General features: G+C 41.7%; 1 protein-coding gene across 2 annotated transcripts in view; it reads left to right on the top strand.

The window, feature by feature from the left end:
• The window catches only part of LOC143989033 (squalene synthase-like), a 34,184-nt gene extending 26,352 nt beyond the window's left edge, over positions 1-7,832 (top strand). For both annotated transcript variants that reach the window (XM_077489034.1, XM_077489033.1), the window contains 2 exons: positions 2,440-2,592; positions 4,284-7,832. In XM_077489034.1, the coding sequence (XP_077345160.1) occupies positions 2,440-2,592; positions 4,284-4,496 (366 nt within the window). In that variant the 3' untranslated portion in view covers positions 4,497-7,832. The remainder of the gene's footprint in view (positions 1-2,439; positions 2,593-4,283) is intronic.
• The last annotated feature ends 5,541 nt before the right edge of the window (positions 7,833-13,373 follow it).

Here is a 13,373-nt window from a genome sequence, read left to right as displayed (position 1 = left end):
CTCAGGTAAAAAAAATCTAACAGGCTGGTTGTACCCAAGTCGAATCGATTGAATCAACTTTGGTACAGTCAACCTGCCCATAGATGGATCAAATCCCTTCCAGTCCCTGATAAACAGGCTGAATTTCAATCCACGTGGCCAGCTTTACCATGGCTTGTTCTGCACTCTCTCTGTGTGGCAGCCATCTTGGTAGAGGCAGTGCTTTGCTTGCTTATGTCACAGCCTCCAGCAAGGAGAACAGTGAGCAGCACAGAAGTGACATCACCAGTTCTCCTGAGACTAGCAATCAGAGACAATAGTGTCTTTAGATCTCACACTGGGAACTAGGGCCAGCCTTTCTCAAACTTTATACCATGGAGGAAGGCTTCAAATAATCAGTTCTCAGGCAGATGATTATATCCAGAGCTCATGGTATATTAATTAGCCATACCACATTGGTGGTCAGTGAGAGAAAGGCTTCCTTGCACTGGTGGTCAGTGGAGAGAATACCCTATTTCACTAGTGGTGAGTGAGAAAAATGCCTATTACAATGGTGGTCCATGAAAAAACTTCCCATTTCATTAATGGTCAGTATAAGACCCCCATACATTTGGGAGACAATGGGAAAAATACTTTTTTTACATTGGTGGTAAGTGGAATAGACAGTGAATCTGATCATTGGGTGTCGGTGGTTAGTTGCTTGAGAAACAAGGAGAATCTCCTAGTCCAATTTTTGTTTTGTTCTGAGTGGTGTTCAAAGGACCCATAGCAACCACTGGGGGAACCCTGGTTGAGTAAGACTGACTTAGGCATAGGAAGTATCCTGTTATTTTTCAGAAAAAATGCAAAATTTATCAAGGAGCTGCTTAGGCAAAATTACCCTTTTCTAGATGTTCCCTATACCAGTGGCCATCAACTAAGTCCTCAGGGCCCACTAACAGGCCAGGTTTGCAAGATGACTGAAATACATCACAGGCGATATCATTTGCCGCTCAGCGATTGCAGTATTCTAGTCTGCATCTCCCCAAGGTAATACATAAAACCTGGCCTGTTAGTGGGCCCTGAGGACAGGGTTGATGCCTACTGCCCTATACCATAACAAACGTTTTGCGTTGCAAATCCTGGTGCGTGTGTGTGTTTGTTTTTTTGCTTGTATTTTTTTAAAGACCCTTTTACCGAATTATTATTTATTATTATTATTATTATTATTATTATTATTATTATTATTATTATTATTATTTTTTTATTTATTTTTTTAAATAAATTGTTATATGCATGGAGTCTACAGAGGCGGGAAGGAGGGAGATGCGTGTGTGTGTGTGTGTGGTAAGGTATAGATACTAGGCTCACACACAGCACACTTAAGACTGCTATTCCCCTCACCTCTCAGGATTTGGGGAGAAGGGGGCTGCATGAGCTAAAGGGGTACCTGACCACACGGGGTAGGTAGTAGGGCTACCAAGGCAGTCACCATTGCAACTGCAGGACACCTTATACAAAAGAGTGGGGTTCAACCGTCACCCTTCACAGTGGGCAGTGTCTTACAGGACCTTGAGGGACTCAACTCTTCTTTGTGAGGTCCACTGCCCTGGACCTGTATAGCACCCTGATGGAATTTCCTTGTCAGTTATTACTGCACAGGGTTCTGTACATGCAGGTTCCAGTGCTGATCAGTTGCATTACAGGCAATCTCCACATCTTGTCCATTCTTCGTCCAGTGCATGGTCTGAGTACCATCCTCCAAAATGCTTTTAGCTGTAGGAATGGATCCGGATAGCAGCAATCTCCTAATACCTGCTGAAACTATTGAGAAATCTGGTAACATTGTGCAGAGGCTTGTATCACCTTCAGACACTGGTGAAAAAATTTAGATATTCCCTGTATGGAAGGCGTTGTATAGATTAGGACTTCCTCTCTCTCTTTTTTTTTTTTTTTTTACCAGTATCCAATCACCTGTAGGTGGTGCATAACCCCTATAAGTAAGGAATTATTATTTTATTAGTATTATACAGGATTTTTATAGTTCCAACAGTGTGAACAGCGCTTTACAACACGAGGGCAGACAGTACAGTTACAAAACAATGCAATACAGGAGAAATCAGGATTATACGGTGGCTCTGTGTCCCGTGATGTACGATAAAGAAATCAAATTTTTCAGCAACACAGTTATGGTTAGCCTGGTAAAGCCCACTATTTCTAAGTAAACAGTACTTGTGCATAAAAGTGTCTGAAGGAACAGTGTTCTTTCGAATGCAGCAAATAAGACTCATCCTCCCATACTGCACTGGAAACGTGAAGAAACGGGTGTAAAAGAAAACAGAAAATGTGATCCTTTTAAACCTGCATGAATGAGGCATGTTACTTTAGTTTATGAGTCTGTTAATAAGCTGCTGTATTTATTCTCTAATTGGGATTGCCTGTGTATATCTGTGAGTGTTCTAATAGTTTTTGTGTGTGTAGGTGATGGCTATCGCCACACTGGCCGCCTGTTATAACAACCAGCAGGTGTTTAAAGGAGTGGTGAAGATCCGGAAGGGCCAGGCTGTGACTATGATGATGGACGCCACAAATATCCAGGCTGTAAGGGCCATCATGTATCAGTATGTGGAGGAGGTACGGATATTTTATCTTCCACCCTGTCTGCACATGTTGTCCTGTATAAAAATGATAAAAGTGGCTTTGGTACAAAACATTGCAGTATAAAGCAAAGCACGGTCTTCCCTGGCTACTGTTGGGATGGTGGCAGGATCTGAGAATGGAATCTTCTCACTTATGACAGGCCAGCAGGTGCAGGGCTTCCTTAAAATGGTTGTAGCATGTAGGTGGAGCTGGGAACCAGCTTTGCAGTTGGAACCCTCAAGAGGTAAGCTGAAGGTTTAGGGTGGATTCACAGTTTTACATTCCTGTGCATTGCACCATGTTTTAGTGCTTGCAATGTAATGCTTTAGAGCAGGGATATGCATTTAATGGACTTGCAAAACTACAAGTCCCATCATGGCTCTGCCTCTGGGTGTCATGCTTGTGGCTGTCAGTCTTGCTATGCCTCATGGGACTTGTAGTTCTGCAACAGCTGGAGGTCCCCTAATTGCATATCACTGCTTTAGAGCTTAACCGGCGCACACCAATGTACGTCGACAGAATGGCACGGACAGGCAAATTGGCGTACAGGTACGTCCCTTTAAATTTTGCGCCCTGCCATCGCGTGCACGCCGCCGGCCGGGACATCCATGAGTTGGGTCGCGGGTCCCGCGGACTCTATCGCTGTAGGGATACCCATGATCGTCTCACGGGGAGGAAGAATGGGGATATGCTAGTGTAAACAAGCATCTCCCCGGTCTGCCTAGTGACAGTGTCATTGATCTCTCCTCCTTGTGATCGGGAGCAGAGATCAGTGATGTCACATGTTGCCACCCCCCCCCCCCCCAGTTAGAGACACGCCCCAGGACACACTTAACCTGCTCCCTAATGGTTAACCCTTTCACTGGCAGTGTCATTTACACAGGAATCGGTGCATTTGTATAGCACTGATTGCTGTATAAATGACAATGGTCCCAAAATGTGTCAAAAATGTCCGAAGTGTCCGCCATAATGTCGCAGTCACGATTAAAATAGCAGATCGCCACCATTACTAGTAAAAAAAATAAAAAAATAAAAATTAATTAATAAAAATGCCATAAAACTATCCCCTATTTTGTAAACGCTATAACTTTTGCACAAACCCAGGAGTTTTCTTTTCTTTTTACCTTCATGCATATTATGCATGAAGGTAAAAAAAAAAACTTGAGCCCTTTAAAACACTTTAACATCAGGTAGATATAAATAAAAAAAGAACAGCTAAAGAAGTGGTGCATCTGCATTTGTCTTTGTCATTCTCCTGTAATTGCCTGTACAACATGCATAGCAGAGGGTGCCAATCAAACAGTGTTGCAGATTTGTTAGTATAACAATGGAAGCTCGCTGACAGGAGGAGATAGCAGATTGATGACTCGTCAGTACGCTGCTGCTCCTTCATTGTACAACCAGTAAGCTGGGAATATGATCTTCAGCAAGCTTTACTTTTTGACTGCTGTGGAGGTTCCAGACCTTGCTATGCAGTGTAGCAGTGGTATCTGGATCACAGGACTAGCTGAACAAATATTTTTGGCAGGTAAAAGTCAACATACAGTATTTATACTGTGTGCAGGCTGCATGCTTGGAGTTTATCTTTACGCATCATCTTTTAGTTTCACATGTTTTTGATTGGTGGTTAGTCATATTTTTTATTCCTGGTTTAATGTGATATTTATATTTTTTCCTCCTTTTAGATCTACCAAAAGATTCCAATGACAGACCCATCTTCTGGGCGGACACACAACATTGTGGCTACTGTCAGGAAGTTGAGTTTGTCCAGTGGCTCTCTGGTGTCCCGGCATGGCTTTTCCCCCATATATCTGTCCTGCGCCATGTTACTGGCAGCCCTCAGTTGGCAGTACCTGAGCACCGTGCAGGCCTCAGAGGAGGTCCATACTGGCCAGTGACCCGGGACAATTTTGCTTATAATGTACCCATCTCCGGTCAGTTCTCCATGGTAGAATTCTCTTCTGCATCTCGGAGGATTATGGGACTGGAGCCCTTCTGATGACACCTAATTCAGCTGAGATCCTTGCACTCAAAGCACATTTATCAAGCCTCGCTTGACTCGAACTGGCTTCTCATCTCCATGACTTTTAATCCCAAGGGAGACACTGAAACTGGATTTATTCCACGACTCATAGTTTTATCAGATTGTTCTTATAAAAGTATTAGCGATTGGACTATGGTGCAGGTCTGGATGGTACTGAAAGGAGCACTGTGGACCGGTATCTAAGCTATCCCAACATGGCTGCTGGCTGGAGAATAAGTGGACTGTAATATAACCAATGAGGTGGACTTTTGTTATCCCATAAGGTTTTCTGATTGGGCTTTCATGTTCTTGACATCAGCATTAAAGACCCCACAAGTCTTTGAGCGTAGACAGGCTTAAGTACGTCAGAACTAAGAAGTCTAAAATATAATAATTATAAAGGGAATGTATTAAGATAGAAGTATAAAAGCTAATGTTGTTGGGCTGTCATCCTTCTTTTTTTCTTTACTACTTAGAGAGGCATGTGCCCATAAAAAGTATGGGGGTGGGAAGACCCAAATTCACTGTCTAGACTTCTGTGTGGCCTTTCACTCAGCAACCAGTAAAGTTTGGGTCATGGATAACAGAATTTTGTTTTGCACCCAAAAAAAACTCCCATGAAGTCACAGAATTGGCTAGTCAGATGGGTTTCATAGTCTTATATTCACCTCCAAACATTTGTGCAAGGTGTCTAAATATGACTGTGTAGTCCAATAGGCACCAGAGTGACCACAATGCTAAAATGCTTTCTGTAAGCTAAAAGATATGGTCAGACACGTGCCCTCTCTTCCTCACAATACTAGTCTGTGCAGGGACACTTGAGATGAGGGCTATGTCCGTCATACTGCAAGGCCCGTACAGGAGGGGAGGTCAGGAGGTGCATGTCCATTATCAGAAAACGACCTTCCAGGTAATGTTGATCACAAATCGTGAGATGGTGGTACACAGAACTATAAAGTGAAAATAGGTGTTAACATTGGGCAGCACCAATATCGATCCCTTCACAGACAACTTTTAAGTAGGGCTAATCCTTTTAGCTTAGCTTGGCCAGCCTGCATCTGTGCAGCCCTGGTGGAAGGTCAAGCCCCAGCACAGTGTGCAGTCGCAGTTTAATAGCTGATTAAAATACAGCAGTCCTGTAGGCTGTCGAGAAGTAGAAAAACAAAATATTTTAGACTGTGAGGTCAACAGTCTCAAGTGATCCTATTGGTTGGAAATCACAATCTACGATTACAGTGATACAAATTGAGCCTTTTATATTAAAGGATGCCTTCAAATTCCATGATAAATCTATATTGTCATGCACACTGCTCAGTATAAAAAGTAAGGGCATCTAGAGTCAATGTAAAAGTTCAAATTTTAAATGGTTTTTCTGTACTTTTCTCTGAACTTTTATGAAATGCGTTTCTTTTCTGTTTCATTTTTGTTTTGGTGCAATTTCACTGAGGGGATAAGATTGTAGTCTGGGGGAACTTTTCTCAACTTTTTGATCGATGTGCGCTATACCTGAATAATGGAGAATGTAAGTATTTGATATTAAGAAAGTCTTCTTCCCATAGAGGCAGGCAGTAAACTTCTTATAATAGGTTGTATTTTAGGAGCAGAAGTTCCTCCTGTTGGTTGTTGCCCATTAAAGGACAATGGGAGCCATAATGCTCACTTGATATTTTAAAGGTGCGACTCTCAGGACCTTCATTCTATTACTTGTTTTGCTACCTAGTGATTGGTTATCTGGAACAAGATGGCAGCCAGTAAACACAGAATGAGGTTGATGGCTCCAGAACCTGTTGATGGCTCCAGAACCTGAATGTAAGTTGGCAATGGCAGCTCCATTGCTCTTATCTCACTTGTTACAACTACAGGCAACGAGTGAACTCCATTAATGACCTACCAATGAAATATAGGAATCTAAACTGAAGGTCCATCCAATTTAGGTTGGTTATGTTCTCAGTTTCGTGTAATTCCAATCCAGTTTGGTTTTTGGATGCTACTTGTGCTTCTGGGTGGATCCCCCTGCTGAGGTCACCTGGTTCTGCATGGTGCAACTTACCTTTCCGTCTTGTAGGAAGATTACATTAGGGGCGGGACTAGGTAAAGCTGGCCTGTCACGTCTTGGCAGATGGTGTTGCCACTAGAGTTTTGCCATACAAGTAGCTCTTAGGTTAGTAGGGTGGCATCTTGAAATACATCTATGCTTGGACAAAATACAGGACCCCCTGCATTGTGTGTAGGTCTTTCAAGGCTTATTTTACAAAATGTAGTGCACTTTATAGGGACAACGCTACAAACCTTTTCATTGGCCAACTATTTGGGGGTTGGTGGACTGGCTCAGGGCCACCTCCATTTATCCACATTTTTCTGGGGACTTTAGTGAAGAGCGGTCCCGGCGGGAGTTTTCAGTTCCACATCAGCTACCATGGCTGTTGGGGACCAGCAAAAGAGTGACACCCTCTGATATGGCCCCGTGAGAGGAGGCAGAGACAGACTACTGCAGGGAAAATCTCACCACTGGAGCCACTACCAGATATAAGAAGCAGCAGATTGAGTCAGGCCATCAGTGTCCACAAAAAAATGAAATTGGGTTGGATTGAATTGGCCTTCAAAATGCAACAGAATAAAGATTTGGTGTCCCCAACAGATTTTTGGGTAAGAGCCCTCTAAACCCCATGTTTGTGTTTGACATTGGCAAGGAGGTTAGGATATATAAAGTTATTTTTCTGCATTTCTCTTTTGTAATAATAATAATAAAAAAAAAAGAAACTTCAGTGACACCAACTGGAGGATATTAGATGATTCAGAAAATCTCAATTCCCGATGCTCCATTGATTAAACCATCATCCCATACTGGATAAAGAAATTCTTTTAATAAGGCAATTAAAAGATAAGTGATAAAGCCTGGTATCTCATAGCAACCAATCAAATTTGGATCTTTTAAATAGTTTAAAGATCTTTGAATGAGATGATTGCTGATTGGTTGCTTTAAATGACTTCACCTTCCACGCTACTTCTTGCCTTTTTAGTAATGTCTCCTGTGGACAGGGAATGATGGCACTGGTTTGATAGGTGGCTCTGCCGCCACCTGTCTACACACAGGTGTCATTGCAGTGCTACAAGTGTCTGCACATTTGGGAGTGTTGGGAATGATCTGTATTGTGACATTGTTATACAATGCATTTTAATTTTTATTAAATAAAATGTCAGTTCAAATTTATGTTGTTAATGCCTCGTTTATTTATTTTCATTAAATGGGTTAAATTAGATTAGTTCTTCATAGAAACCAAAGTTCACCATTTATACAGTTTGTGCAGTTTTAACTTTCTTCATTCTGTTAAACCTCATATATATTTTAATAAATATACATACATACATACATACATACTATAATATATATATATATATATATATATATATATATATATATATATATATATATATAAAAAAATTGTATGTATGTATTTTTTTTATACTGCTGATAGCATTGATCAGCAACTTATAATGGGACGGCAATAGTGTGGTGGGCAATCTGACCCTAACAGATGCTCTGGGGGAACTGACATCACCAGTGACAATAATACAGTGATTAATATTATACACTGTACTAATGACACTGGCTGGGAAGGGGTTAACATCTAGGCCGATCAAGGGGTTAAATGTGTAACTAGCTCTGTGGATTGTGTAAAGTGTGCTGCTTTTACTTATAGATCTCTAAGTTTCTCATTCTTGCTTTGCAGGGATGAGAAACAAAGATTTGTTCTCTCTGTACAGAGTTGCATCGAAATTTTGGCGGCCATAAGAGAAAAAGGTGGCAATAATGGCGCCCAAAACGCACGCCATTTTGCCACGATTTTACCACAATTTTTTCTGTTCTTATGGTGTTTTTCATAGGTCATATGACTCGATCGCATTAAAAACTTTACATGGGTGTGTTATTGATGCGTCCTTGCTGCGTGTTAAATGCATCGGGGAAAGGTGTGTGTGTGTGTGTGTGTGTGTGTGTGTGTGTGTGTGTGTGTGTGTGTGTGTGTTTTTTTTTTTTTTTTTTTCCTGAACAAAAATGCAACAAGCAAGATTTTTGACACCACAATGGAAGCGCAATCGACCAGTGTGAAGACATACATAGAATTTAAATATGTATTTTCTTGAGCTTTTCTTGCGCTAAAGGTGCCAATAATGGCCGACAATAAATTCATATTAATTTACGTTCATGATATTCATTTAAAAATTTGAATATAATACAATTTTATATATAAAAAAAATATATGTTTTTGTCAAAGGTCATTTTCTGTTTCGGTTTCCTATTTGACTGCAAAAGTGGAAATATGCTTTACTTCCCGACCGCCACTGCAGATGTACTGTGGCATTTTGGCATATTGTACGTCATTTCGTGCAATAGACACTTGAGGCGCGCATGTGCGCTGATTGGCTCCCCCTCTGTCCAATCGGCAGGTCCGTCCCCAGAGGGGCAGAACCGAGATCTGCCTATGTAAACAAGGCAGATTGCCATTCTGACAGGGCAGAAGATGGATATATTGTGTTCCTGCTAAGCAGGAACACCGATCTCTGTTTTCACCCAGTCAGACCATCCCCCACAAAGTTGGCAAGTACCCCCAGGGACACACTTAACCCTATTTGATCATCCCTGATGTTAACACCTTCCCTGCCAGTGTCAGTACAGTAACAGTGCATATATTTTTTGGCACTGATCACTATTATACACGATTTATATAGCGTCAACAGTTTACGCAACGCTTTACAATGTATAAGGGGGACAATACAGTACAATACAAAAAGTACAGGAGGGCCATGCTCGTAGAGCTTACATTCTAAAGGGAGGGGGTTTTGGTACAAAAGGTAATGGCTGCAGAGAATGATTTGATGGGGGGGTGGCTCGGGGACAGTTGTTAGGTGGGTGTGGGGATAGGCTTCCCTGAATAAAATGAGTTTTCATTTATTTCACTATATTTATTTCATATATTATAATATATTATTATATTATAAATATTTATTTCACTATAATAATGTCACTGGTTCCCAAAAAAGTGTCAAAAGTGTCAGGTGTCTAATTTGTCCACCGCAATGTCGCAGTCCCGTTTAAAAATCTCTGATCGCCGCCATTATTAGCAAAAAACAAAACAAAAAAGCCATGAAAGTATCGAATAGTTTATAGATGCTATAATGTTTGTACAAACCAATCAATATACGCTTATTGGGATTTTTTTTTTTTTTTTTACTAAAAGTATGTAGCAGAATACAATAATAATAATATTATTGTAATAATATTGGCCTAAATTGATGAAGACATTTTAGATTTTTATAATTTTTATTGGATATGTTTTATAGCAGAAAGTAAAAAATATTGTTTTTCTTTTCAAAATTGTCTTTGTATTGTTTTTTTTTTTTTTTTTTTGTTCATAGCACAAAAAAATTAAAACAGCAGAGATGATCAAATGCCACCAAAAGAAAGCTCTATTTGTGGGGGAAAAAAATGATTTGGGTACAGCATCGCATGACCGCGCAATTGTCAGTTAAAGTAACCGAGTGCCAAATTGCAAAAAATGGCCTGGTCAGGAAGGGGGGTAAAACCTTCCGGGACTGAAGTGGTTAAGTCAACAATAAAAGCCCTCCTATTCTGTCAGTACAGACTTCCTATGCTATTGTCTGGTCCTTGCAGGTCACTGTGCCTTTAGGGAGCGGTGGGTTAGGCTTCGAGCATCGGGCTGCATGGTATTCTGTGCAATGCTTTGCTCTGCTGCCCCATCACCACATCTACACACCATTATAGAAGATATTCTTCATAGTGTTTGTGTTGTCATACAATCTGCTATGTCTTTCCAAATGCAGCGTATGCAATATTTCACCTGCTTTTATTTTGTATTCTTCTGTACAAGTGATTGGAGCTGCAGGCAAGTGCATTGGAAATGCTTCCCTAACACCTCTCATCCAAGTCTTTTTGACCTGAAAGCGTTCTACACATGAATTACTGCTGAATCCAACACCCACTTACATTGATCCTTAAGATTAATGTACTTATCCTTATTAGCACCCCCTCCCCCAGCACATATACCACAACCTCAATTCCCTTCAGTGGATAGACTATCCGGTGGCTTGTGAATTTTAAAGCTCTTAGGGGCCCGTTCATACCAGGCTGGTCACCTGCGGGTGTGCTAAATATGCTATTGTGTTAGGGCAGGCCATTCATTTAAATAGGCTGCCCAGTGTACCACAACAGACCAAAAATCAGGCATGCAGCATTCTGCAGTGTGTGTGTGTATATATATATATATATATATATATATATATATATATATATATATATATATATATATATATATATATACATACAGTATATAATATATTAAATGAATTAATACACATTCACCATTTCAAAGGGTTTTTTGACTGGTCACAGGTCCTCTTCTCTGTCACCAGTGGTTGGCAGTGCTTACTGCTGCACTACTAAACAACATACAGTATCTCACAAAAGTGAGTACACCCCTCACATTTTTGTAAATATTTTATTATATCTTTTCGTGTGACAACACTGAAGAAATGACACTTTGCTACAATGTAAAGTAGTGAGTGTACAGCTTGTATAATAGTCTCAATTTGCTGCCCTTCAAAATAACTCGACACACAGCCATTAATGTCTAAACCGCTGGTAACAAAAGTGAGTACACTCCTAAGTGAAAATGTCCAAATTGGGCCCAAAGTGTCAATGTTTTGTGTGGCCACCATTATTTTCCAGCACTGCCTCAACCCTCTTTGGCATGGAGTTCCCCAGAGCTTTACAGGTTGTCACTGCTTCTTCCACTCCTCCATGATGACATCATGGAGCTGGTGCTGGTGGATGTTAGAGACCTTGGCGCTCCTGCACCTTCCATTTGAGGATGCCCCACAGATGCTCAATAGGGTTTAGGTCTGGAGACATGCTTGGCCAGTCCATCATGTTTACCCTCAGCTTGTTTAGCAAGGCGGTGGTCGTCTTGGAGATGTGTTTGGGGTCATTATGTTGAAATACTGCCCTGCAGCCCAGTCTCTGAAGGGAGAAGATTAAAGTATTGAAATTGCTTGTGTTACAGTATGTATGTAACCCGCCCATCAATATTGGTCTACCTGCCCTTATTAGCTCTGCCCATCATTGTAAAACTGCGCCCTGACCATCATGCGGCCTCTTCTGTATGCATCCGCCCCTACACCCACCCCTTGCAGAGTTGTACGATCATCTGGAGTGTGTGGCACAATGTAGTGTTAATTGCGCAGGTGCCGTGTATAGCTCATGAACAGCTGTTCATTTTCAGAGACTTTTGGCTTTTCCTTTGTCCTCCGTACTGCGCAAGCGCTGCACCTGCACAGTACAGAGCGGACACTATCCGACGGGGGACCTTTCTTGACAAGAAACCGGCAGCACTCATGCAACCCCAGACCATGACACTCCTGCCACCATGCTTGACTGTAGGCAAAAGTGCTGGAAAATAATGGTGGCCACACAAAATATTGACACTTTTATCCCAATTTGGACATTTTCACTTAAGGGTGTACTCACTTTTGTTACCAGCAGTTTAGACATTAATGGCTGTGTGTTGAGTTATTTTGAGGGGGCAGCAAATTTACACTGTTATACAAGCTGTACACTCACTACTTTACATTGTAACAAAGTGTAATTTCTTTAGTTTTGTCACATGAAAAGATAATAAAATATTTACAAAAATGTGAGAGGTGTACTCACTGTTGTGAGATACTGTATGTAATGACATGTGATTGCTATTTAACATAGTACTACAATAAGCCCATGCTTTCAGGATGCTGCATCCCCAGGGAACAAGTTCATGATTGCCTAGAGAGGAAGTGGGTTTGAATAAAGCTGGCTGTCATTGAACCTGTGAGTACACGTGTGCGTACCTGTGTATTGTTGGGCATTCGTGTCAGGAAGCTAGTTTTTATTTTATTTGGACAGGGTATAATCCTCAATCCCCATTAAATTAGTGCATACGATGCCCAGCGGGTGTGGAGATGTGACTTGGTGTACATCTTGCAGCATGTATGTGTTCCTTGATCATCCGGTCTAGGGCGAATACTTCTGTGCAAAATGTAAGCACATTGTTTCCCTGGAAGCCCAGGTTCTGAATCTGGGGAAGCAACTGTCAACACTGAGAAGACTCTCCATACTAGAGAGTTGGGATCGTACCAGGCAGGTGTCGGCAGGGGCCAGCACAGAGGCGGGTGGAAATAAAGAGGGGCACGCACCAGAGCAGAGTAAATGGGTGACAGTCAGGAAGGGGGAAGTGCCAGGGAGGCCGATCCAGGGCTGGCACACTCTAACAAGTAAGCCTTGTTGAGTGACATTGGTGAAACCAGTCAGGGACCAACACTGCTGAAGCTGAGTGACACCCCTAGCTGCCAGGGCAATAACTCCTCCAGTGATGGTAGGAGTAAAGCCAAGGGAAAGGAAAAGGAAAGACAGATTCTGGTGGTAGGGGACTCAATTCTTAGAAGACCAGAGAGGGCAATCTGTCACAAAGACCTGAAGTGACGAACTGTATGTTGTCTACCGGGTGCTTGGGTTCGGCACATCACGGATCTGGTGGACAGATTACTGGGAGGGGCTGGGGAAGACCCAGCTGTCATGGAGCACATAGGCACCAATATCAAAGTTAGAGGAAGATGGAGTGTCCTATAAAAACGATTTTAGGGACTTAGGAGCTAAATTGAGGAAAAGCACCTCCAAGGTAGTATTCTCAGAAATACTACAGGT

The sequence above is a fragment of the Lithobates pipiens genome, unplaced genomic scaffold (genome assembly GCF_037356315.1).
Source record: "Lithobates pipiens isolate NorthernLeopardFrog02 unplaced genomic scaffold, aLitPip1_a1.2 Scaffold_18, whole genome shotgun sequence".
Taxonomy (NCBI): domain Eukaryota; kingdom Metazoa; phylum Chordata; class Amphibia; order Anura; family Ranidae; genus Lithobates; species Lithobates pipiens.
This window is presented reverse-complemented; position numbering and strand designations above follow the sequence as displayed.